Here is a 27,057-nt window from a genome sequence, read left to right as displayed (position 1 = left end):
ACCAATGATGGGGCGCTATTCCTCCCACTGACACCAATGATGGGGCGCAATTCCTCCGACTGACACTAATGATGGGACACTATTCCTCCCACTGACACCAATGATGGGGCACTATTCCTCCCACTGACACTAATGATGGGACACTATTTCTCCCACTGACACCAATGATGGGGCACTATTCCTCCCACTGACACTAATGATGGGACACTATTCCTCCCACTGACACCAATGATGGGGCACTATTCTCCCCACTGATACCAATGATGGGGCACTATTCCTCCCACTGACACCAATGATGGGGTGCTATTCCTCCCACTGACACCAATGATGGAGCACTATTCCTCCCACTGACACTAATGATGGGACACTATTCCTCCCACTGACACCAATGATGGGACACTATTCCTCCCACTGACACCAATGATGGGGCACAATTCTTCCCACTGACACCAATGATGGGGCACTATTCCTCCCACTGACTAATGATAGGGCACTATTCCTCCCACTGACACTAATGATGGGACACTATTCCTCACACACTTACACTAATGATGGGGCACCATCATTGGTGTCAGTGGGAGGAATAGTGTCCCATCATTCGTATCAGTGGGAGGAATAGTGCCCCATCATTGGTGTCAGTGGGAGGAGTAGTGCCTCATCATTGGTGTCAGTGGGAGGAATAGTGTCCCATCATTGGTGTCAGTGGGAGGAATAGTGCCCCATCATTGGTGTCAGTGGGAGGAATACTGCCCCATCATTGGTGTCAGTGGGAGGAATAGTGTCCCATCATTGGAATACCATACTGAAATAGCATACCATATTGAAATCAAATCTGATGTTTTTTTATTTGGTGTGCATTGGAAGAGGGGTAGACTTATACGGCGAGTATAGCTCAAACCCTATATTTTAACAGGAAAAGTAGGGTGTCGTCTTATAAGCCCAGTCGTCTTATACGCCGGAAAATATGGTAAATTGCTTTGATCCTCAATCAACGCATACAGATATTCCGTGAAAAACAGCTCCAAAAATCAAGGAGGTATGTGAAAGACCAGGATGAACTAGACTGCTGGTACTCGCCGGTTCACCAAATGGTGGAGCGGCACTAGTACTGGCACTCTGCTGCATATGAGAGTCATCAAAATTTACCGCCAAGTGCTAACAGAGATCAGGCCTGATTCTGTGAACACTGCGGGGGATAAGGGGGGGGGGGTAAGCGTAGGGGCTAAACGGAGGTGCTGGCAGGTGCCGGGACTGATCCCGCTAACGCTGCGTTTTTGGGGACGCTATACTAATGTGAACGCTGGTATAGTGCTGATCTGATCAAAGATATTGATCCGTTCAGACACTATACTAGCAATGGAGGCTTATTGTGCATGAGCATGCTCCTGGAAATCAAGGGGTTAAATGTGATGACTGGTGTACTGATGGGCAATCTGACGCTATCTGGGAGGGGCATGAAAACCACGGGAGCGCGAATCACGTGTGTATGTGTGTGTGTATATATATATATGTATATATATATATATATATATATATATATATATATATATATGTGTGATTTTGCACACCCATGCCGCCCTGTAGCAGTATTTCTGCTATAGGGCGGTCAGGAAGCGGTTACAGAAGCGGTTTGTGTTACGTCGCTGCGTTACTTTAACTGACAATTGCGCGGTCATGCAACACTGCACCCAAATTAAATTTACATCCTTTTTTCCCCACATATTGAGCTTTCTTTCGGTGGTATTTGATCGCCTGTGCGTTTTTTTTTATTTTTTGCGCTATAAAAAAAAGGCTGACAATTTTGAGAAAAAAACAATATTTTGGAGTTTGTGCTATAAAACATGTCCAGTAAAAAAAAATGTAAAAATCAAATTTAGTCATAAATTTCTGACAAAATGTATTCTGCGACATGTCTTTGCTAAAAAAAAATCCCAATACGTGTAAATTAATTGGTTTACGTGAAAGTTATAGCATCTACAAATGGCAGGAAAGATACTGGGATTCTTTTTGTTATTATACTAATAATGGCGATCAGCGACTTATGGCGGTGATCAGCGATTTATGACAGTGATCAGCGACTTATGGCGGGACTGCGGCGGACATTTTGACACGGGGGGGGGAACTGACTTGGGGTCACTGACATCCCCAGTGACACCAATACAGTGATCCGTGCAAAAAAAAAAAAAAAACACTGACACTGTACTAATGGCACTGGGGAGGAAGGGGTTAACATTTTTTAGGTAATGAAAGGGTTAACTGTGAGGGGAGTGTTTTACTAGGGGGCGGGGGGGGGGTGGTGTATTTCACAGGAACACACTGATCCTGAGAGATAAACTCTTCTCTCAGGTTCAGCGTGCTCTGAACTGACAAGAGAGCAGACGAGAGAGCAGCCGTGCTCTCTGTCAGTGATTACTGGTAATTGCCAGGACCCAGCGGATAATGACCGGTGATGGACACCCGCTGCCACGATCGGCGGGATGGGTAGGGTGGGCATGCGCCTCGCGCGCGCCCCCTACCTGTTTTGCAGAGCAACGTTAAAAACCGGCGCTGTGCGCAGAGGTGCCGGCCTGCCGCAGTAAAAACACTGTGGCTGGGTGGCAACCAGTTAATTGAACAAGCAGAAGTTAGAAGCTGATTAGCTACCATACACAGCTGCACCAGATTCTGGGTGCTCCAGTTTTAGGCCTGCCATACATGGGTCGATTTTCGAATGATTATTCTTTTGAAAATTGGACCTAAGAATAATCTGCCGATTTTCGCTCTGTTAGTGGGGCAATGGCACCAGCCGATTTTCGTGGTTCCTCCCCATTTCGTTTATCGGCATGCTGGAAAATTTGTGAAAAACTACAGATTTTCGAAATCATTGATGGCACCTTCGGATTACAGAACAATATTTTCAATTTTCGATTGAAAAATCGTTGAGAATTTGACCCATGTATGACCTGCTTTAGTTAGCCATACACTATACAATTTTCTTAACATTTTCTGTTCAATTTCCTTTAAATTTACTTTCAACTATGTAGTGCAAGGGCCTACCTAATTGGATACAATTGAAAGTGTTGTTTAGCTTTGACCTCATATTATATGGTTTTTGGTAAATCTAAAGCTAATTTCTCATTGAAAATTGTATAATGTATGGCCAGCCTTAGCTTGCATCTGCACATGCAGCATTTAACTTCTGCTTTGTCCTAAAATTAAGCTGTCATGGAGTGCACAAGAAAACTTAGTTATTTAAGACAAAGTATTATTTTGTGGAATACTTTGTAGGACTTATACATTTACACTATGGTTATGTTACGTGGAACTTATTAAAGCAAATGATGCTTAGCAGAGTCTTTGCATAAAGGAAAGCTACAGCTGAGGGAAAGCACATGAGTGTGCAGGCTTTGATGGAAGCAGCAATGTCATGTTTGAATAACTGCCCTGATCTATGAAACCCTTTTTTAAGATCTGTATAGACAGTGGTTAAAGCACACTGCCTTTTTTTCCTCTGCCACCAGGAATAAAAATGAGGGTAAACCTAAAATTGTAAATTGATGTCAAAACAGAAATAGAGGGAAAATCTTCCAATGGGGAAGGTGGGTGTTTTTTCCTATGACAGCTGTCTAAGAGCTGATTTTCCTCACTTCCTGTTGAGTCTACAGAACAGCAGACAGGTAGTGAAGAAAAAAAATGCCAGCAGTTTAAACCCTTCCCTGCTCTATCCAAAATTAGAAACAAAAACTTGTTTTGACTTTTATAGTTTATGTAAATGGAAAAATTCAGCATACTTTAAGTGCAGATACGTTTGAGATGCTTCTTAGATCGTTCTTAGTTTATTTGGACATTTGACCTATTACTAAGCTTCTGTTGCATTCCTGTTGACTTGTATGGGTAAAAAAGCAGTTCTAATGTGAACAAAAATCTAAGAACAGAGGCCCTAAAGCACTTTGCAGTCAACCTCTCAGTATCTATGCAGGCTAACACATCTCTGCAAGCTGATGATCTAGGGCAGTGGTTCTCAACCTTTCTAACGCCGCGACCCCTTAATACAGTTCCTCATGTTGTGGTGACCCCCAACCATAAAATTATTTTCGTTGCTACTTCAGAACTGTAATTTTGCAGTAGGAGGAATAGTGCCACGTCATTGGTATCAGTGGGAGGACTAGCGCCCTATCATTGGTATCAGTGGGAGGAATAGTGTCCCATCGTTGGTATCAGTGGGAGGAATAGTGTCCCATCGTTGGTATCAGTGGGAGGAATAGTGCCCCATCACTGATGTCAGTGGGAGGAATAGTGTCCCATCGTTGGTATCAGTGGGAGGAATAGTGTCCCGCCATTGGTGTCAGTGGGAGGAATAGTGCCCCATCATTGGTATCAGTGGGAGGAATAGTGCCCCATCATTGGTATCAGTGGGAGGACTAGCGCCCCATCATTGGTGTCAGTGGGGGGAATAGTGTCCCATCATTGGTGTCAGTGGGAGGAATAGTGTCCCATCATTGGTGTCAGTGGGAGGAATAGTGCCCCATCATTGGTATCAGTGGGAGGAATAGTGTCCCATCATTGGTGTCAGTGGGAGGAATAGTGTCCCATCATTGGTGTCAGTGGGAGGAATAGTGCCCCATCATTGGTATCAGTGGGAGGAATAGTGTCCCATCATTGGTGTCAGTGGGAGGAATAGTGTCCCATCATTGGTGTCAGTGGGAGGAATAGTGCCCCATCATTGGTGTCAGTGGGAGGAATAGTGCCCCATCATTGGTGTCAATGGGAGGAATAGTGCCCCATCATTGGTGTCAGTGGGAGGAATAGTGCCCCATCATTGGTGTCAGTGGGAGGAATAGTGCCCCATCATTGGTGTCAGTGGGAGGAATAGTGCCCCATCATTGGTGTCAGTGGGAGGAATAGTGCCCCATCATTGGTGTCAGTGGGAGGAATAGTGCCCCATCATTGGGGTCAATGGGAGGAATAGTGCCCCATCATTGGTGTCAGTGGGAGGAATAGTGCCCCATCATTGGTATCAGTGGGAGGAATAGTGCCCCATCATTGGTGTCAGTGGGAGGAATAGTGCCCCATCATTGGTATCAGTGGGAGGAATAGTGCCTCATCATTGGTATCAGTGGGAGGAATAGTGCCTATCATTGGTGTCAGTGGGGGGAGGAATAGTGCCCCATCGTTGGTGTCAGTGGGGGGAGGAATAGTGCCTATCATTGGTGTCAGTGGGGGGAGGAATAGTGCCCCATCGTTGGTGTCAGTGGGAGGAGGAATAGTGCCTATCATTGGTGTCAGTAGGGGGAGGAATAGTGCCTATCATTGGTGCCAGTGGGAGGAATAGTGCCCCATCGTTGGTGTCAGTGGGAGGAATAGTGCCGCATCGTTGGTATCAGTGGGGGGAGGAATAGTGCCTATCATTGGTGTCAGTGGGGGGAGGAATAGTGCCCCATCGTTGGTGTCAGTGGGGGGAGGAATAGTGCCCCATCGTTGGTGTCAGTGGGGGGAGGAATAGTGCCCCATCGTTGGTGTCAGTGGGGGGAGGAATAGTGCCCCATCGTTGGTGTCAGTGGGGGGAGGAATAGTGCCCCATCGTTGGTGTCAGTGGGGGGAGGAATAGTGCCCCATCGTTGGTGTCAGTGGGGGGAGGAATAGTGCCCCATCGTTGGTGTCAGTGGGAGGAATAGTGCCCCATCGTTGGTGTCAGTGGGAGGAATAGTGCCCCATCGTTGGTGTCAGTGGGGGGAGGAATAGTGCCTATCATTGGTGTCAGTGGGGGGAGGAATAGTGCCCCATCGTTGGTGTCAGTGGGGGGAGGAATAGTGCCCCATCGTTGGTATTAGTGACACAAATGATGGGGCACTATTCCTCCCACTGACACCAATGATACTTACCTTGCTGACCCCTGCTCCAGCCTGGGCTCGCTCTCTCCCTCTCCCATCTACAGCCTGCAGAAGCAAAATTTGCACTACCCTGTCAGCTGTCTTCCTTCTCTGGCCTCTCTCCTCTTCACTCGGTCCTGCAGCTCCCTCGATCTTCTTCGATCTGCGCGCTCTGCCGCTCGGCTCCTCCTCTCCAAGCTCCACCTCCTCGCCGGTGATTGGCCGCCTGTGTGCCTCTCCTGAGCTACAGTTCCGGTGGCCAATCAGCGGCGAGGAGGCGGAGCTGTTGAGTGATCCCGGAGGTGTGGCCAGGTTACAGGGGCAGCATATCATCCCGCCCACAGATCGCGAGACAGAGCAGCGGTGTCTCGGTTCCTAAGACCATCGGAAATATGTTTTCCGATGGTCTTAGGCGACCCCTGGGAAATGGTCGTTCGACCCCCAAAGGGGTCGCGACCCCCAGGTTGAGAACCACTGATCTAGGGTATTCCCAGCAGGCCATGAAACAATAAAAAATATATATCAGTATCATTCAAGAAAGTGTTGTAATTCAATAACTGGACACTTTTAAGAAAAACATATTTCTATAAAGTATGTATAAGATGTACGGTACTGTAGTCATTACAATAATAAGGATAAGGATGTAAGGATAGCCCATAAATAAATCAAATCAGAAATCCATGATTGGTAGTTCTGGGAAAATATTTCCAGTTTTCAGTAAGAACATGAAAAGATCCTTATTTTAACTCTGTTGGATTACATGAAACTGGATGCAGGCAGCCCCACCTATGTTTGAAGTGTGGATACGAGAGGTGAATACCACCCTTCTATACAAAATATTGATCTAGAGTAAAGGGAGCTGAATACAAATGCACTGCACACTTTTCAGATATTTATTTGTAAAAAAGTTTGAAAACCATTTATCGTATTTCTTCCACTTCACAATTATGTGCCATTTATACAAAGGTTTATGAATGATATAATGGTACAATGTTATTTTGCTAAAGTAAAAGATCTTCTGGGCTCAGCTATTAACAAACCTACTCTGTTATGTAATGATTTTTGTATTTCCTTCTATTTTTATTTCAATAAAGTTGTTTTTTTTGAACATGAAAAAGGTTTCACTCTGTTGCAAAATGACTGCAAAATAGTCGATAACAAAGTATAATAACAGTAATAATAATGTAAAACTAATACTACAATACAGTGCAAATAATAAACAATGTGTAAATAATACACATGTAATATTAAGTATTATAATAATAATAATAATAATAATACAGGCTTGCTGGAGACATTATGACCCTTTGTAGTTAATTTGCTAAAACTGGAGAGTGCAAAATCAGGTGCAACCCTGCATAGAAACCAATCAGCGTCCAGGCTTTATTGTCAAAGTTTAATTGAACAAGTTGAAGTTAGAAGCTGATTAGCTACCATGCACAGTTGTACCAGATTTTGCACTCTCCGGTTTTAGTAAATCAACCCCTTTGAATCACCACAATCTTACCAGTTACTTACAGGAGATATTAAAGATAGGCCGCAGAATCCAGTGTCTCCACAAATGCACACAATGGCATTATTTCAATTGGACATGGGCATGGAGGAATCAGCTTAGTGACAAAGTCTCCAGTACTGCATAGTGGCATCCTATTCCTCTCCCTCACCCTGGCAAATGTAGTTCCTGCTTTCCTCACACAGTCAGAAAAACATATTGGTGGAAAACTATTGTGCATCCTAAAATCTTTCTACCACAGTGGATGCTGTAGTAAACTGATTAGATTGTTAGCTTCCATGAGGGCCATGAATGGTTTGGCATTCTCTGTACCGCGTTGTAGAAAAAGTGTCATCTCTACATAATTAAAAATTTTAAAATAATGTGTTCAATCAGCACACAACAACAGGTTACAAGTAGAATAAAACAGAAGCACTAGCGAACTTCTAGGCACCTCAAACCGTACAATGGGAAAAATAATTATTTTATCCCTTGCAGGTTTTGTAAGTTTGCTCACTTACAAAGAAATGAAGGGCCTATAATTTTATCATAGATGTATTTTAAACCAACCAAAAATCCAAAAAAACCACATGATGCAAATGTTATAAATTGAGTTGTAGTTCAGTGAGTAAAATAAGTATTTGATCCCCAAGCAAAACATGACTTGGTTTTTGATGGAGAAACCCTTGTTGGCAAGGACAGAGGTAAGACGTTTCTTGTAGTTGGTTACCAGGCTTGCACACATCTCAGGAGGGATATTGGTCTTCTTTACAGATCTCTAAATCCTTAACGTTTCTTGGCTGTCTCTTGACAAGTCGACGTTTCGGCTCCCTTCATAAATTTTCTATAGGATTAAGGTCTGGAGACTGGCTAGGCCACTCCATGACCTTAATGTGCTTCTTCTTGAGCAACTCCTTTGATACAATGGCAGTATGTTTTGGGCCATTGTCATGCTTGAAGACCCATCCACGACCCATCTTCAATGTTTTGGCTGAGGGAAGAAGGTTCTCATCCAAGATTTTACAAAACATGGCCCCATCCACTTGCCCCTCAATGTGGCAAAGTTGGCCTGTACCTTTAGCAGAGAAACAGCCCCAAAGCATAATGTTTCCACCTACGTGCTTGACTGTAGGGATGGTGTTCTTAGGGTCATTGTCAGCATTTTTCTTCTTTCGAACACGGCGAGTCGAGTTAATCCCAATGAACTCAATTTTGGTCTCATCTAACCACGGCATTTTCTCCCAATCCTTCTCTGAAACATTTATAGGGGCCTGTACATGTGCAGGATTTCAATCCTTGGCAGCTTATTGTGTTACCAATGGATTGTTTGGTGACTGTGGTCCCAACTGCGTTGAGTTCATTCACAAGCTCCTCCCATGTATTTCTGGGCTAGTCCCTCACTTTTCCCATGATCATCCTTACCCCGTAAAATCTTGCATGGAGCTCCAGATTCAGAGCGATTGATGGTTATTTTGTATTTCCTCCATTTGCGAATAATTGCTCCAACAGTTGTCTCCTTCTCACCAAGCTTCTTGCTGATGGTCTTGTAGCCCATTCCAGCCTTGTGCAGGTCTACAATCCTGACCCTGATGTTCTTCGGCTCTTTGGTCTTGCCCATGATGGTGCCCAAAGAAAGAGATTCTCTGAACAGGTGTCTTTTATACACATAACGAGTTGTCATTAGGAGCACCTTCTTAAATTGATAGAACTAATCTATGTACCACATGAGCACATAGCCAGACTGTGGGAGCCAGAATTATCGTTGGTTGGTAGGGGATCAAATACGGTACGGTACTTATTTTAGAAGAAGTTTCTTCTTTTTACAGCAATAGTAATAAAAATGTTGTCAAATGTAATTCTTACAATGCCTTGAAAAAGTATTCATACCCCTTGAAATTTGTGGTGTGCATTTGTATTCATCCCCTCTGAGTTCATACTTTGTAGAACCACCTTTTGCTGCAATTACAGCTGCAAGTCTTTTTGGGGATGTCTCTACCAGCTTTGCAAATCTAGAGAGTGAAATTTTTGACCATTCTTCTTTGCAAAATAGCTCAAGCTCTGTCAGATTGAATGGAGAACGTCCGTGAACAGCAATTTTCAAGTCTTGCCAAAGATTCTCAGTTGGATTTAGGTCTGGACTTTGATTGGGCCATTCTAACACATGAATATGCTTTGATCTAAACCATTGCATTCTAGCTCTGGCTGTTTGTTTATGTCCTGCTGGAAGGTGAACCTCCGCCCCAGTTTTTTTCAGACTCCAACAGGGTTTCTTCTGAGATTGCCTTGTACTTGGCTTCATCCATCTTCCCATCAACTCTGTACAGCTTACCTGTCCTTGCTGAAGAAAAGTATCCCCACAACATGATGCTGCCACCACCATGTTTCATTGTGGGGACAGTGTGTTCAGGGTGATGTGCAGATGTGTTAGTTTTCCGCCACACATAGAATTTTGTTTTTAGGCCAAAAAGTTCTGTTTTGTTCTCATCTAACCAGAGCACGTTCTTCTACATGTTTGCTGTGTCCCTCACATGGCTTCTCACAAATGGGATTTCTTATGACTTTCTTTCAACAGTGGCTTTCTTCTTGCCACTCTTCCATAAAGGCCAGATTTGTGGAGTGCACAACTAGTAGTTGTCCTATGGACAGATTCTCCCACCTGAGCTGTGGATCTTTGTAGCTCCTCCAGAGCTACCATGGGCCTCTTGACTGTCTTTGATTAATGCTTTCCTTGCTCGGCCTGTCAGTTTAGGTAGATGGCCATGTATTGTTACTTTTGCAGTTGTGCCATACTTTTTCCTTTTTCGGATGATGGATTGAACAGTGCTTCGTGAGATTTTCAAAGATTGGGATATTTTTTTAATAACCTAACCCTGCTTTAAACTTATCCACGACTTTATCCCTGACCTGTTTGGTGTGTTCCTTGGCCTTCATGATGCTGTTTGTTCACTAATGTTTTCTAACAAACTTCCGAGGGCTTCACAGAACAGCTGTATTTATACTGAGATTACATTACACACAGGTGGATTCTATTTACTAATTAGGTAACTTCTGAAGGCAATTGGTTCCACTAGATTTTAGTTAGTGGCATCAGAGTAAAAGGGGCTGAATACAAATGCATGCTACACTTCTCAGATATTTATTTGTAAAAAAAATTTGAAAACCATTTATCATCTTCCTTCCACTTCATAATTATGGGCTACTTGGTGTTGGTCTATCACATACAATCCCAATAAAATACATTTACATTTTTGGTTGTAACATGACAAAATTTGGAAAATTTCAAGGGGTATGAATACTTTTTTAAGGCACTGTATTTCCTATGTTGCTTGTAATTATTGTATTTTGTTATTTCAGGCTACAAGAGATCTTATTTGCAGCATAACTGCATCTGATAAAGTCCTAATTGTGGTAAGTATCATTGAGGCATAACAGTGCTCCATTTCTGTGTCAGACAAACTCCCTTTTGGAATAGAATAGGAAGATGCGTGATTGTTTTACTCTGGAAATGTAAATTGTTCAGACACACTATAAAAGCAGGACGCTTGATCCTCAAAAGCCTACCCTTCCCAGGATTTTCTGTGATTGTAATAAAGATACTTTTTTGCATCCATTTGATACATCCTGAACTCTGCTTTGGATTTAGATACCGATCTTTTTGCAGTCTGCCCTTTTCAGCTGCTCCCCCCTTTTTGTATGCTATGTGTTCGGATAATAATCCACACCTATATTTATGGTGAGTCAGAGAAGGTTAATGGGTATTAATACCCTATGATATGGCATTTTCTTTTTTGATCATTGTGAAGTATGTAAGCTGTGTGATGCAACACTGAGCTATTTTGACATGTAGAAAGCAGTGCCTGAATTATGCAGCAACTCAGCTAGAACTGCACTGTGCTCTGCTATATTGCTCAAAATTATTGTATGTAACAATAAATGTATTGCTTAAATTCAATGGTTTGGCATAAATCTGCATCCTTGGAAAGAATCAGTATATGCAGGAAAGGGAGAAGACTAACAGTAACACCAGAATTAGAGTGAATAGTAGTTACATAAAGACAAAATGAATAAAAATGTTAAAGTTTAGCAATGTTAGCTAGCTTGACTAATTTGACTATAACTTTGATTTGCCTACCTAAATAACTCTTACATTTTTAAGAACTCTAAAAGAAAAGTAGGGCTCTTTTTTTCTTATTTATACTTACCATCGGTCCGATGCTGCATCTGTCCCCCACTGGCTCTAAGGGTGAGAACTCAGCTGTCACATGACTGCTGATCGCTGAGTTCTCCTCTCCACTCTGAGCAGAGAGTAGGGCTGTCAGTCACCGCTGTCTATTCGGCCCTCTGAGCTCTGGGCCGTGGAGAGGGAGGAAGTAGCTGGATCAGGCTCTCAGCGCTTTGCTGAGAGGCTAAGCCAAGTTCTGCTCCAGACCCTGGGGTGGATCCCGACTTTGAAGTCAGGATCTTTCCCCAGCTTGGACTGACTCAGTGACGTCAGCCGACAGCGGACTTCAGCCTGCTGTCAGCTGAATACTGGAGAAGTATAACCAAAAAAGCTTTGGCTGTACTTCTCCTTTAAGGATTTCATTTAGTACAATGTTTTAATTAAAACCCTACTTTTTTTTGTACCATAATAAAATAAAATTCAAAAAAGTACATAATTTTAATATATATCTTTGTATATTTTCTTTTTTTAGCATTAAAAAAAAATTCAATACTATAATTGTATCAATTACCGTATTAAACAGAGACATAATGCCATCTACCGTGTGCAGTGGCATGTGCAAACTGAAACCATTTTTATCTAAAGTAAGTCTTCCACTTGTATGTAATCACTATGTCATAGCTGACATAGGGAACAAATGATCAGAAACCACTGTAATTGATTCTGAGTGTTAAAAGGGACAGAAACTGTTAGTGGCAGCTGGGTTAAAACTTTAGCAGGTGCACAAACTGTCCGCTGGAAGCTGTCAAGGACATAATGTTTATTAATGTGCCTTCAGCACAGGACATGTTATATTTATGGGAAGGTGTACTTCTAATTAAAATATATAGGCAAGGAAGGCTTTTGTGCTTTTTTGACTTTTTGAGGATAAAAGTGATATATCACATTAAACCTTTGCTATCTATTCATGCAATGTTCCTTAGGCTCGTGAGTCAGGAGCAGTGCATAGGTATAGTCTACCCAACGTGGCATTAGAACAGAAATATGGACTGAGCTGCCGTGCTTTTCATATGAGTCTGAACTGCAATTCCAGGTGCGTATACTAAACCTGTTTCACATTTCACTTACATTAATGAGCAAGACTAATTTTTTTTTTTTCCCAACAGCTGTATGCAGCTTTTTTTTTTCTTTTTTTTTTTTTTTTTTTTTTTGGGGTCAGTTCAGCTCAGTTCAGATCAATGGAGTCCAGTAGGCAGTATCACCCTCTGGCTTGCTATATCTCTTGGGAATATTATAGTTCCTGGCTTTATCCCTGCCCACCTTTTGAGTTTTAATTGTTTCAATCTGTTTGGTCTATTCTTCAGAATATAGAATAAAAGAAATGCAACAGCAAGAATAGCACCCCGTGTAAAGGTAGTGGCAGGCCAGTAAGCCTGGAACCTTATGTGCAGAGCTCTTGTCATTGAAGTCTTTTAGGTTGAGCTACTGTCCTTCAGTAGTTCCATTTAGTACTTTATAGAACATACACTCCTTGTTAAAGCTAAAATTCAACTTTTTTTGCTGGCTTGTAGCCGCTTAAAAGACAAGTTTCAGGTAATTATACTAACTGCAACCTGTATCCCCATTCCTGTACAAGTAGCAAACCTCTTTGAGAATCCTAAGGTCCTAGACCTTCTTGAGAATTGATGGTGACCAGTTTATAGAATGGTCTGGGTGCAAACAGAGACAATCTTCACAAGTCTCTTTCTAGGTTGCATATACCCAGTTGAGTTCTAGCAACCTCAGCAGAATGAAGTAAAAACTTCTAGCTCCTCTTTGCCCATTCACAATGTATAAATACTACACTATTTGGAACTCTCACCCTATTTTCTTATTTTCTTTGTTCCTTTCGAAGATCTTCTAGAAACACTAGCTACTTGAAAAATTATGTAATGAAGTTGAAGTAATACAGTGAGGAACAGAAGTATTTGAACACCGTGCAATTTTTCAAGTTCTCCCACTTAGAAATCATGGAAGGGTCTGAAATTCACATTGTAGGTGCATTCCCACTCTGAGAGAGAGAATTAAAAAAAAAATTAAGGAAATCACATTGTATGATTTTTAAAGAATTTATTTGTCTTGCACTGCTGAACATAAGTATTTGAACACCTAAGAAACAGCAAGAATTCTGGCTCTCAAAGACCTGTTACTGCTCATTTTAAAAAGTCCACCTCTACTCCACTCATTAATCTAACTTAGTAGCACCTGTCTGAGCTCTTTAAAGACACCTGTCCACCCCACAGTCAGTCAGACGCCAACTACTACCATGGGCAAGACCAAAGAGCTGTCAAAAGACACCAGAGACAAAATTGTGGACCTCCACAAGGCTGGAAAGGGCTACCGGGGAATTGCCAAGCAGCTTGGTGAAAATAGATCAACTGTTGGAGCAATTGTTAGAAAATGTAAGAGGCTAAAGACGACTGTCAGTCTCCCTCAGACTGGGGCTCCATGCAAGATCTCACCTCGTGGGGTATCACTGATGATAAGAAAGGTGAGGAATCAGCCCAGAACTACAAGGGAGGAGCTGGTCAATGACATGAAGAGAGCTGGGACCACAGTTTCAAAGGTCACTGTCGGTAGAGCACTACGCCGACATGGTTTCAAAACAAGCATTGCACGGAAGGTTCCCCTGCTCAAGTCATCACATGTCCAGGCCCGTCTGAAGTTTGCCAGTGACCATCTGGATGATCCAGAGAAGGCATGGGAGAAAGTCATGTGGTCAGATGAGACCAAAGTAGAACTTTTTGGTCTAAACTTCACTCGTCGTGTTTGGAAGAAAATAAGGATGAGTTGCATCCCAAGAACACCATCCCTACTGTGAAGCATGGGGGTGGTAAAATCATGCTTTGGGGGTGCTTTTCTGCGAAGGGGACAGGCCGACTGCACTGTATTAAGGAGAGGATGAATGGGGCCATTTATTGTGAGATTTTGAGCAACAACCTCCTTCCCTCAGTCAGAGCATTGAAGATGGGTCGTGGCTGGGTCTTCCAACATGACAACGACCCGAAGCACACAGCCAGGATAACCAAGGAGTGGCTCTGTAAGAAGCATATCAAGGTTCTGGAGTGGCCTAGCCAATCTCCAGACCTAAATCCAATAGAACATCTTTGGAGGGAGCTGAAACTCCGTGTTGCTTAGCGACAGCCCCGAAACCTGACAGATCTAATGGAGATCTGTGTGGAGGAGTGGGCCAAAATCCCTGTTGCAGTGTGTGCAAACCTGGTCAAGAACTACAGGAAACGTTTGACCTCTGTAATTGAAAACAAAGGCTTCTGTACCAAATATTAACACTGATTTTCTCAGGTGTTCAAATACTTATGTTCAGCAGTGCAAGACAAATAAATTCTTTAAAAATCATACAATATGATTTCCTGAATTTTTTTTTTTAATTCTGTCTCTCAGAGTGGGAATGCACCTACAATGTGAATTTCAGACCCCTCCATGATCTCTAAGTGGGAGAACTTGCAAAATCGCAGGGTGTTCAAATACTTCTGTTCCTCACTGTACATATGACCTACAGTAAATGACAATCAGCTGAGGCTCCGAAAGAATCCCTTCTCTTTTTAGACAGTTTGACAACATTAAAAAGTAGATAAGGTCTTGCCTGTTTAGGTAATCATGTGAGGTAAGTTTATAAAAATCCACAGGAATAGACAGTATAATGTTCTGGAACATTGTTTGCATTGCACAAAAGTGCTTATATTTATAGCCCAATGTTAGGCAAATTAGGTCATAGTGGAACTAATGTGTCCATATTTAGACCTTACATGGATATAATACATATCATTTATAGCAGTTAAACATGTATTAATGTAGAATTGTTATTTGATGATGATGATGTGATCAGCTGTATAATATAATTGCATTGGCTTGGATTAAGCATATTTGACTGTCTCCCCAGCCGCCTGGCTATAATCGATCTTTCTGGGGTTCTCACATTCCTGGATCTGGAGACCTCTTATGACACAGGGCAGCAGATCATTGGAGAACAACTTAAGTTTGAGCGCAAGGATGTCTGGGACATGAAGTGGGCCAATGACAATCCAGACTTATTTGCAATGATGGAGAAAACTAGGATGTATGTTTTCAGGAACCTGGATCCAGAGGTATATATTTCAATATATATACAAAGGCATACCTCGGTTTATGAACACCTCGGTTAACGTAATTTTCGGTTTACAAATGAAAATCCCTTGAAAATAATGCCTCGGTTTACAATTTTTTTTCGCAATATGAAGCGTTTATAGTGCCGGCCCCGTGCCTTTAAAGTGCACTTTATAAAGCGTTTTGAACAGATAAGACTTTTTTTTTTTACTTTTTTCTGATTTTCTGACCTCCGGGAATGGATTAATTGGTTTTCAATGCATTTACAAATTTTTTTTAATCGTATCCCTGTACAGTATTTATGCCTTTAAAGTGCACTTAATAAAGAGTTTTGAACAGATAAAAGACTTTTTTTTAAAACTTTTTTTCTGACCTCCGGAACAGATTAATTGGTTTTCAATGCATTCCTATGGGAAACCGCATTTCGGTTTACGAACTTTTCACAATACGAAAGGTCCCACAGAATGCAGAAAATTTGTAAACCGAGGTACGCCTGTATATATTTAAATAGCATTACAAAAACTAGTAATGTCGAACATATTTTGGGAATTTAATATGAAAATAGAGAGCATAAGGACAAAAAAATCCTTGGAGTGTTGGGGGAATTAGGAGGAGATATCTTTGCCAAAGCAAGTGGTGGCTGATAAAGAAAGTACTGACACAAGGATACATTAGGTTTCACCTATATGTGTTAGACTGCAAGGTAAATAAGGTGGGTGTATTTGGTAACACTTCTCTTTTATTACAGACAGTTATGCAAAAGAGGTTCCAATATCACAAGTTTTCCAATAAAAGGTATTGAGGTAGTCGTGTGCCCTTTAGCTGTACCTGGGTAAAAATCTAAGGCTCTAAGCAGGTAGGCTGGGCTCCCAGTAGGCATTTAAGGGCTTAATTTTCAATTATATAATCATTGCCTATTGGATGGATAGGTTGGCTTCTTCTGAAAGTCATACAGCCCACAGACTGACTGACTGACTGTTGTATATTGGTGACTTAGGCTGATATAACTATTACCTCAAACACAAATCAGAAAGCATTAATTATTCTAGTTTTATATAGAATAATGTTAAAAAATGTTTCATTTAAGTTGTTTATTCCAGGAACCCATACAAACATCAGGATATATCTGCAATTTTGAAGATTTGGAAATAAAATCTGTTCTTTTGGATGAATTATTAAAGGTTTGTATTTTGTAATTTAAGGGCACCTCTACCTATGCATGTACCAATATGTATTTATAAAAGTTAAGAGTATTTTAGAAGGGTGATTTTTAAATTTAATATTATATACTGGAAAAATCACATCCTTTATTTTTAGTACCTCCCATGGCTGTAAAGTATTTACAGTGTGAGAGGGCCTGATATTTGTGACGATCACGGCGTCAGACCCCTGCCCTTTTCACCAAACTCGTGACCGAAGGACTAGCCAATCTAAAACCGCAATGTCACGTGCGTAACAATGCCACGCCCAGCTGCACCCTGCACAACGATTTTCCAGCTCACTGGACCATAAATCGATGTACCGGCAGCCTGAGCGCGATTGTTACTGGGTCAGGTTAGTTACGCAATTAACCCTTCACACTGCCACCACCTCCTTTTTGTACAGAGAGGAAACTCGGCAATATCAGCAATAACACTAGGATGATTGGATAAGCGTCTGTATACCACTGTCACCGCAGACAGGTTATACAGAGGGTTAAACACACACAGTAGCGCTCTTCAGCGGCAGGAATTCGTAAGTTGCATTCAAGAGCTTTAGAAACAGTTCAACACTTTCAGAAACAAAGATTTATTACTAAAAGGTCAAAAGGGTGCAATAAAAATATTTACAGAAAAAAGATGTATATGTAAAGATATATGTAACCAATATATATATATACAGAGAGCAATAACACAGCAAAAAGATAACAGAAAGAAGTTTAGGTAGATAAGTACTTGCCAAAAAGCCTTGGGTTAAGCAGCTTCAAGTCTCATGAGCCAAAAAGGATTTCTTGTCTCTACTGCTAGTTTCGATTTTAAAAGCAGGAGACTCTTCTCTTCTCTCACCCACACTCCAAGCATAACAGCCTTTTTCTAGCAAGTCCCAGCAGGGTGTCTCTTTGGAGTAGTAACCAATGGTCTCCTTTTGGGGAGGGGTGTTGGGTGGAGACCTAAGTTACAACCAGAATCTCTTATCTTATAGCTTATATTTTGGATCATAACTTTTCCTAGGTACATTTGCCGGTATGGGCACTAGTATATTAATACTCAGCCGCATCTGCGGAATGGTTAGAGATGAAACATGAAATATGCACTTGAATGGTTCAAGAGATATACTTTTCTGCTTTTCTATGTATGCCAGCTAAGGGGTGTCACATACCAGGAGAATGGCCTCAAACTGAGCCTTCCGAATATAGGCTCCATGTTTAGGTAGTTATGTCCTACATGAAGATATCAACTTATATGAAAAGTGAGTTTTTAAAAGTAAGTCTGTTTTTACGACCCCTTGGAAGGTCTTTTGAAGTTCAGTGAGGGACTCGGTTTATACTTTTACGATGTGCCAGATTGCACAGTTTCTTAGACAGCTAGACACCCAGCTAGTGAGGTTTTATAGCTCGGAGCTCCCCGCCTGGCCTGTGCTCTGGCCGCCTGTGACCCTTCTCATCACTCAGGACACATGTCACCCCACAGCGAGGAAGGGGGATGAGAGATCTACAAGATGGAGGGGGTAGCCTGCTTTGGGAGTGAGAAAAGGTATAACAGAAAATTCTTAACAAAATGGAGGGCCGCGTCCGTCTGTGTGCACGATTACTACAATATTATTTACATTGATGCCCTTAGGCGTTGAGTGATTGTGGAGCCCACCACAGACTATTCTACTAGTGGTGTTATAATGTACATATAGACACAATAGATTTACACAGCGGTACAGTAATTTTTAACCATTTGAGTACCAGCCTGTATGTTCACTATGTATAGTAGTATAGTAGCCCTCACCACTAGGCCATTTTTCAGTTCTGTGATAGTTTGACTGAAAGTTACTGAGTTATCATTTTTGAAACAGAGATTGGTTAATGATTCATACTCTGAATGGTCTAGGGTTGTTAGTGGTGTACCCCAAGGTTCAGTGCTGGGACCCTTACTTTTTAATATATTTTTAAATGACATAGGGTCTGGGATTAAAAATACCATTTCAGTCTTTGCAGATGACACCAAGCTGTGCAGTGGAATAACGTCCTTACAGGATGTCTCCAACTTACAAGCCAACCTCAGTGCACTGTTTAATTGGGAAACTTTATGGCAAATGAGGTTTAATGTTGATAAATGTAAGTTTATACACTTGGGGTCTAAGAATATGCATGCATCATACATACGAGGGGGGGGGGGGGTACAACTGGGGGAATCAATGGTGGAGAAGGATCTAGGAGTTCTGGTAGATCACAAGCTTAATAATGGCATGCAATGCTAAGCTACGGTTTCTAAAGTGAGCAAAATCCTCTCTTGTATTAAAAGAGGTATAGACTCCAGAAGGAGATATATAATTTTACCCCTGTACAAATCATTAGTAAGACTTCATCTGGAATATGCAGTTCAGTTTTGGGCACGAATTCACAATTGAAGAAAGTACAGAGAAGGGCAACCAAACTGATACGAGGCATGGAGGAGATCAGCTATGAGGAAAGATTAGAGGAACTGAATTTATGCTCTTTTGAGAAGTGGAGGTTGAGGAGGGATATGATCAACATGTATAAATACATCAGTGGTTCATATAGGGAACTCGGAGTAGAGCTATTCACTCTGAGGTCATCACAGAGGACAAGGGGGCACTCTTTACGTCTGGAGGAAAAGAAATTTAATCTCCAAATACAGAAAGGTTTCTTCACAGTTAGAGCTGTGAGAATGTGGAATAGACTTCCTCAAGAGTTGGTACTGGCCAGCTCAGTGGATTACTTTAATAAAGGCCTGGGTTCTTTCCAGGGGCAGACTGACAACTCATGGGGCCCCCGGGCAATAGGGGATCATGGGGCCCCTGTGTCCTCGCCCACACTCAAATCACACCCAAAAAAGCCTATGAAATGTACCAGGGACATCTCATGGGGCCCCCTACTGACCCCAGGCCCTCGGGCAGTGCCCGAGTTCCCCAATGGTCAGTCCGCCCCTGGTCCTTTCCTAGATATACATAATATAATTGGTTACTAAAATTTATAGGTAAAGTTGATCCAGGGAATATCCGATTACCTCTCGGGGGATCAGGGAGGAATTTTTTCCCCTGCAGGAGCAAATTAGATCATGCTTTGCTGTTTTTTTTGCCTTTCTCTGGATCAACTGTGGGTGTAAGGTTATATATATATATATATATATATATATATATATTTATTATTATTATATATATATTTTTTTTTTTGTATGGTTGAATTGGATGGACTTTTGTCTTTTTTCAGCCAGACTAACTATGTAAGGTAGTGCAGTAATTTGAAGCAACAAATCTGAACTCCTTTTTCAGTTATCTTATCTCAGTAGAGTGTAAGTTGATTATTGCCATAAGCTACTGCATTTTGCACTTCAGTCTAGATCAGCGGTTCTCAACCTGGGGGTCGCGACCCCTTTGGGGGTCGAACGACCATTTCCCAGGGGTCGCCTAAGACCATCGGAAAACACATATTTCCGATGGTCTTAGGAACCGAGACGCCGCTCCTGTCTCCGGCGATGTGTGGGCGGGATGATATGCTGCCCCTGTCACCGCCTCCTCGCCGCTGATTGGCCACCGGAACTGTAGCTCAGGAGAGGCACACAGGCGGCCAATCACCGGCGAGAAGGTGGAGCTTGGAGAGGAGGAGCCGAGCGGCAGCGTGCGGAGATCGAAGAAGATCGAGGGAGCTGCAGGAACGAGTGAAGAGAGAGGCCAGAGAAGGAAGACAGCTGACAGGTAAGTGCAAATTTTGCTGCTGCAGCCAGGTATGCAGGCTGTAGATGGGAGAGGGAGAGAGCGAGCCCAGGCTGGAGCAGGGGTCAGCAAGGTAAGTATCATTGGTGTCAGTGGGAGGGATAGTGCCCCATCATTTGTGTCACTAATACCAACGATGGGGCACTATTCCTCCCCCCACTGACACCAACGATGGGGCACTATTCCTCCCCCCACTGACACCAACGATGGGGCACTATTCCTCCCCCCACTGACACCAACGATGGGGCACTATTCCTCCCCCCACTGACACCAACGATGGGGCACTATTCCTCCCCCCACTGACACCAACGATGGGGCACTATTCCTCCCCCCACTGACACCAACGATGGGGCACTATTCCTCCCCCCACTGACACCAACGATGGGGCACTATTCCTCCCCCCACTGACACCAACGATGGGGCACTATTCCTCCCCCCACTGACACCAACGATGGGGCACTATTCCTCCCCCCACTGACACCCACAATGGGGCACTATTCCTCCGACTGACACCAATGATGGGGCACTATTCCTCCCACTGACGCCAATGATGGGGCACTATTCTTCCCACTGACACCAATGATGGGGCACTATTCCTCCCACTGATACCAATGATGGGGCACTATTCCTCCCACTGATACCAACGATGGGACACTATTCATCCCACTGACATCAGTGATGGGGCGCTAGTCCTCCCACTGCAAAATTACAGTTATGAAGTAGCAACGAAAATAATTTTATGGTTGGGGGTCACCACAACATGAGGAACTGTATTAAGGGGTCGCGGCATTAGAAAGGTTGAGAACCACTGGTCTAGATGGTATTGCATTAACTCACTTTTTCAGAGTAGATATGGCCAGTGTCAGGCTCACAGTTGTGGAGGAACTAACATTTACAACATTCCCAGATGGCGAAATCAATTGTGGTGCCTCAGTGGTAGAACATACATTTATGCTCAAAGTGTATGTAAATTATAACAATGGACTTCTATTATTTGCTCCCTTTTGGTCTTTTAAATATACCATTGAAAGACTGACAAAAAACAGTTGATCCTGCCAGAAGTCTTGTGAGGAGATAACTCCCTGCTCTGCTTTTGCTGACTTTTATCAGTTACATTGTTTTAAGCTATTTCTGAAGGCTACAGAGCTCTTCCTTTTTTATGTTATAGAGAAGAGGAAAGGGAGGGTTTTCTCTAGTTTCAAAACACTTCCTATGCTAGGGTGATGTTTGTCACGATCGCGGCGTCAGACCCCAGACCTTCTCACCAAACTCGTGACCGAAGGACTGGCCGATCCAAACCGCGATGTGATGTGCGTAACAATACCACGCCTAGCCGCACCCTGCACAAAGATTTTCCAGCTAATGGACTGCAATCTGTGTACCTGTGACCTGAGCGGTTGTTACTGGATCAGTTTAATTATGCAATTAACCCCTTTTACACTGCCACCACCTCCTTTTTGTACAGAGAAAGGGGAAACTCGCGTTAGTTATAACACTATAATGATTGAAATAATTGTCAGTATAAAACGGTCTGCAAGCCGGTTATACAGAGGTTTAAACCAACAATAGCGTCTCCTCAAAAGGCAGGAATTCATAAATTGCAATTAAGGGCTATAGAAACAGTTCAACACTTTCAGAAAGGAAGATTTATTACTAAAAGGGTCAAACAGGTGCAATAAAAATATGTACAGAGAAGATGTAACTAGGATAAATATATATACATAGAACACAGCACAGCAAAGAGATAACGGAGAAGTTAAAGGGTTAAGTTACTTGCCATTTAAGCCTTGGATGTAAGCGGATCCAAGTTTTTTAGAGCAGAATGGTGCTTTGATCTCCCGCTGTTACTATGGAAAAAATGGGAGATGTCTCAATTCCCCTTACTTAGGCTGACAGCCTGTTTTAAAGTTTCCCGGAAGGGGGTGGTTCTGAAATAACAAACCAATCCACTGTGCAGGGAGGGGTCGCCAGGCGGGACCCTAAACTGGAGCCAGCATCTTTTCATAATTCATATTCTGTTCCATAATTTCCTATCTGCACAAGCTACAGTCCACCCGTGGGTATTTTATTATGCAGATAAGCCTGAGGATCATATAGATATGAATTATGACGTACGTTACACAGTGTACGAGTTCTATGTTTTGGCTCCCCTGATGGTCTGTGGTGGACGAGTGACCCATCAAAATGTTCGTCTGCTCATTGGCCATCTGACGAGGTGCCCGGTTTTTATGTAAGTCTTCCCTATTCCAAGATATGAGACATAGGGGAAAAAACTGATTTTACCAGAAGTTATCTGATCCTGTCACCTATGCTGAGCTAGGTTTTATGAGGTTACAATTCTTTCAATTCCTGGGAGAGCTGCCTTATCTCCTTACGAGGTGTGAAATTACACAGGTTCTTCAACAGAGAGACTCTGGCTCTCTGGGAAAAACTGCCCTTATCTTGGCTTCGGTGAGAGAGGCTACAATTTCCACAGACCACTCGGCACCGAACTAGGGATGTCTTGGCCTGCCATTGACCTATAACCATTACACACACATCTGGCACTGTGCCTCTCCGGAAGGGAGGGGGAAGGAGAAGGATGAGGGAGAAATGGATAGCCTTAGCAAGATGGAGTCTGAAACCAAAATGGTTGCACCGCGTCATTCTCGGATGCGCGCGTTTGCGACAATGTTGCTTTATCCTGTATAGATATAATACGTAAGTAAGGTAAGAGTTGTCACTGTAGGACAGGAAGTGTGTTAGTGGCATGTTTACCAGGTGGAATTAAAGGAAAACAATCCTGTAAAATAAGAAAACTAATACAGCCATCACAGCTAAGGACTACTAAGCTGTATTATATTACAACCTCTTTTGGGTTTAGATACACTTTCGGTACAGTAATCCTTAGCATCAAAGCAGAATTTGTCTGGTAATGATCTGTCTTCAGCAGAGTGAAATCTATTTTCATGCAATAAGCTACTATATCTAAGAATGATTGCTTTTTTTTTAATAAACCCATCTCTGTTTTGTAGTTCCTTCTCATTTGGTAGGTGGATGTCCATAGCCTAATGCATTGTGGTTATTATGTATCGTTTAATGTGTATGTAAACCCTAACAATTAACTTCTTTTATTAGCTCTCTTCGGTCTAATAAATATGCCATTGAAAGTGTTTTTTTTTATATCCGTTTGAGAAAAGCACATAAATACCTGTTGATTGTCCCAGAAATCTATTCAGCTTCTAACTTACTGTTTTAGGTGGACAACATTGTGCCTCTGCTGCACTGAAATCCCATGGAGTTTTATCAGCTCTGCCCAGGTTACCTCTGTGGATGAGGGAACTCTTCCCCTCAAGGCTGCTTTCACACTGATCATTTTTTCTTCCGTTTTTGCAATAAAAAAGTGAAAGAAAAGGCTTGACCATTAAATTCTATGGAACTCTTCACACTGGCCAGTTGCGAGTCTGTTGAGTTTTTCAAAGTCCTGTTGCTGCATGTTAGGTGTGGTAAAAAAATGAACCAAAAATGCACCTCCCATTGAAATGAATGGAAATGTGTCAAAAACACACCTGCGGTTGTGTTTTTGGTGCATTTTTTGAGTCTCATGTCCTTTTTTCACAGGTGAAAAAAGCCCTGGAAATGCAGCAAAAACTCCAACTTTGCAGTGTGAAAGTAGCCTTATGTTATGGAAAAGAAGGAAGGGGGAACTGTTCTGTAGTCCTGCACTAGAATGACAGCACTGCTCCCCATGGATACAGAACAGTGAGTGAGTGTGTTACTGGTGGAATCAACAGGTGAAAATAAAGGGAAATAGCCTGAAAAAAAAATGCAGCCACCACATTCAACATTTTTTGTTCTTCGGTTTATATAGATATTCAGTCTGTTTTTTTCATACCTCTCCAAGCAATGTTTACACGTAGATCACAGTTTGTAAAATTTAAATTTTTGGTTTTCCCATTTAGGATCCTGAACACCCTAACAAGGACTACATTATTAATTTTGAAATCCGGTCATTGCGAGACAGCCGGGCTTTAATTGAGAAGGTTGGCATTGAGGATGCATCCCAGTTTATAGAGGACAACCCTCATCCAAGGCTCTGGTAGATAAGGATGTTAATATTTTTAAATTATCAGCATGGGGTGCATTTTGCAATGCTTGGGCTAGTAATGTTTTTCAAATATATTTAATTTCTTATTAGTTTGTTAATTAATTTCTACATATTCCACTTATGTTTTCAAAGACAATTAATCCCCTGTGTACAGTTACACTATCATGAGACCTAGGAAGTAATCAGGGCTATGGGGCACCACAAGTAAATGCATGTAAACACATCGGAACATACATAAACACAAGTGGGGGAAAAACTGTGGAATAAAAGCAATAGAATGCATTGCAGACATGTTAAAAATGTGTGTGAACTCGCATGCAGAAACACATTGAAAACACTGGAATTGTTGGGGCACTATTCCTCCTCCTATTGACCACAGGTGTTCTATCATTTTGTTCTAGTCCCACTGACCACCAAGCTTGAGGAATTGTTTACCACAGTCTGGACCCCCTAATGCTTGAAGGACAGTAAATTGGCCCTATGTTTATAAAGTGTGGAGATCCTTGTTACAAAGGGAGAAACAAAATGTCTAGAATGTTCTGAGATCAATGTTCTAACCCCCATTCCCTGCACTTCACAACATTATTATTAGGATATGCTTCATTCTTTTTAGTAATGCAGGTTCCATGCCTAAGTAATACAATCCTATATTTACTTTATAACTGCATCAAGGAAATGACAGCTGGGATTTAATTGGCCCTTACAAGCAAGCCTTCACTTTACATTTGCTTGGGTTTTTATAAACCCCCAGGTCAGGAAGACTTGTTTTTGCTTTGGTACCTTTTGAAGTTTGTTCTTCCACTTTCCTGGTAGTGAGTTGCTTTGGGTAATGAAAAACTGAAAGGTGTTTGCTGTACATTAAGTAATTTATGTCATTGTTCTCGGATTAGGCAGATGATTTATGTTGTAATGCAAGAACGGGCTGAGAGGGGGTTCATACTGTATGTGTTACTTCCAGCAGAGCAGTGTGGAATGTCAGATACACTGAGGTCTAGACTGGTGCTGGAATGTCATGTGAAGCCCTAATCATACGCAGCAATGTATTTCATGAAAATAAATACTGCCACAAAGCTGCTTTTTGTTACATGGACACCTTATGTCCAGGTGCTACCCAGGCTATAAAACTATTTCAGCAGTAAATCTATATTTTAGTCCGGAATTTTAGCACTGTTATTAGCAGGGAAAAATAACATTTTTTAACAAGGTATAAACACAGATTTTTTTAAATTTAATAATTCAGGAGATTTTTCCCCACCAAATAATGTAGCTTTCCTCTGCTCATAAGTGCATGTAGGACCGTTACAAGATGGTATGAGAGGCCAATTTATGAAACGTGGAGCTGTGGCCCATAAGAGATTGCCAGATTCTTTCATTTATATTCAGATAAAATCTGATTGGTGATATGGCCAAATTTACCTTTGCCCCATGGATATCTGGAACGTATATCAAATATTTTAGACATTTTCTTTTCAGGATATGACTGTTTCTTTTTTAATGCAGTTTACATAAAGGAAACAGGGTTCTACAGACTTTCTCGCTGCTAGTTCCAGTACTGTTGACTGGTCCGACGATGCTACTCTTCTTCTCTGCCCGTGTGGCTGCCGTATTTGCCAGTGTCATCATGTACAGTGCAGGACCAGCTTCTTCTCTATTACATTATTATTATACAGGATTTATATAGCGCAAACAGTTTGCTCAGCTCTTTACAAAATGAAGGTAGACATAAAACAGTTACAATACAATTTGGTACAAGAGGAAACAGAGGGCCCTGCTCATTAGAGCTTACAATCTAGGAGATCCCTCTAGACCAGTCTCTCTTGATCAGGTTCTGTGAAACCCTGGGCTTCATTCAGTGGTTGCTAAGGGTTCCTTCAGCAGTGGCAGATTGATTTCCCACATGATAGCTCCAGGGCTGATGCCAATCTGTACAGCCTGCAACTTGGGACCTGTTTGGTCTCTTTGCTGTTGACTCTCAAATATGTAACCACTGACAGCAGTAATCTTTTTATCAGTCCATAAAGGGGAATTCTTAATATTGACCCAAATGTAAGGAGGCACTTCTTCATTTAACAACCAAAGAAAGAGAGCATTCTCTCACTGATGATCCTTCTGCCACTGACAAAGGTAAAAGGGCACCTCATGCGGTGATCACACTAATATACTGGGAGTTACAGATATAACATAAGCAGAGGTTCTCCAAGGCCTGAAAATTATTGGAAGGGTTCTTCCAAGTCAATAAGATTGTGAGAGGATGCTCTAGGCTAATTGAGTATTTTTTACAGAGCTCAATAGCCCTAGTTAAAATTTATCCAGGAATTAATAAGTCAAACAAGCGATTTATCCCTTGTCCTATGGCTTGGTCCACAAATTCAGTGAATCAACTATTATCTGTTGTATAGCT

The 27,057-nt window shown here is 42.0% G+C and overlaps 1 protein-coding gene across 1 annotated transcript in view; it reads left to right on the top strand.

Moving 5' to 3' along the window:
* Positions 1–27,057, top strand: part of WDR35 (WD repeat domain 35) — a 108,916-nt gene that overhangs the window by 50,817 nt on the left and 31,042 nt on the right. Inside the window, exons 16-20 of the mRNA XM_089657343.1 lie at positions 10,696–10,749; positions 12,487–12,596; positions 15,444–15,648; positions 16,747–16,827; positions 24,511–24,647. Of these exons, the coding sequence (XP_089513469.1) occupies positions 10,696–10,749; positions 12,487–12,596; positions 15,444–15,648; positions 16,747–16,827; positions 24,511–24,647 (587 nt within the window). The remainder of the gene's footprint in view (positions 1–10,695; positions 10,750–12,486; positions 12,597–15,443; positions 15,649–16,746; positions 16,828–24,510; positions 24,648–27,057) is intronic.

This window comes from Staurois parvus, unplaced genomic scaffold (assembly GCF_062004578.1).
Source record: "Staurois parvus isolate SC_StPar_1 unplaced genomic scaffold, SC_StPar_1.0 ptg000985l, whole genome shotgun sequence".
Classification (NCBI taxonomy): Eukaryota; Metazoa; Chordata; class Amphibia; order Anura; family Ranidae; genus Staurois; species Staurois parvus.
Note: the sequence above shows the minus strand (reverse complement) of the source record. Positions and strands in the feature narration are given on the sequence as shown.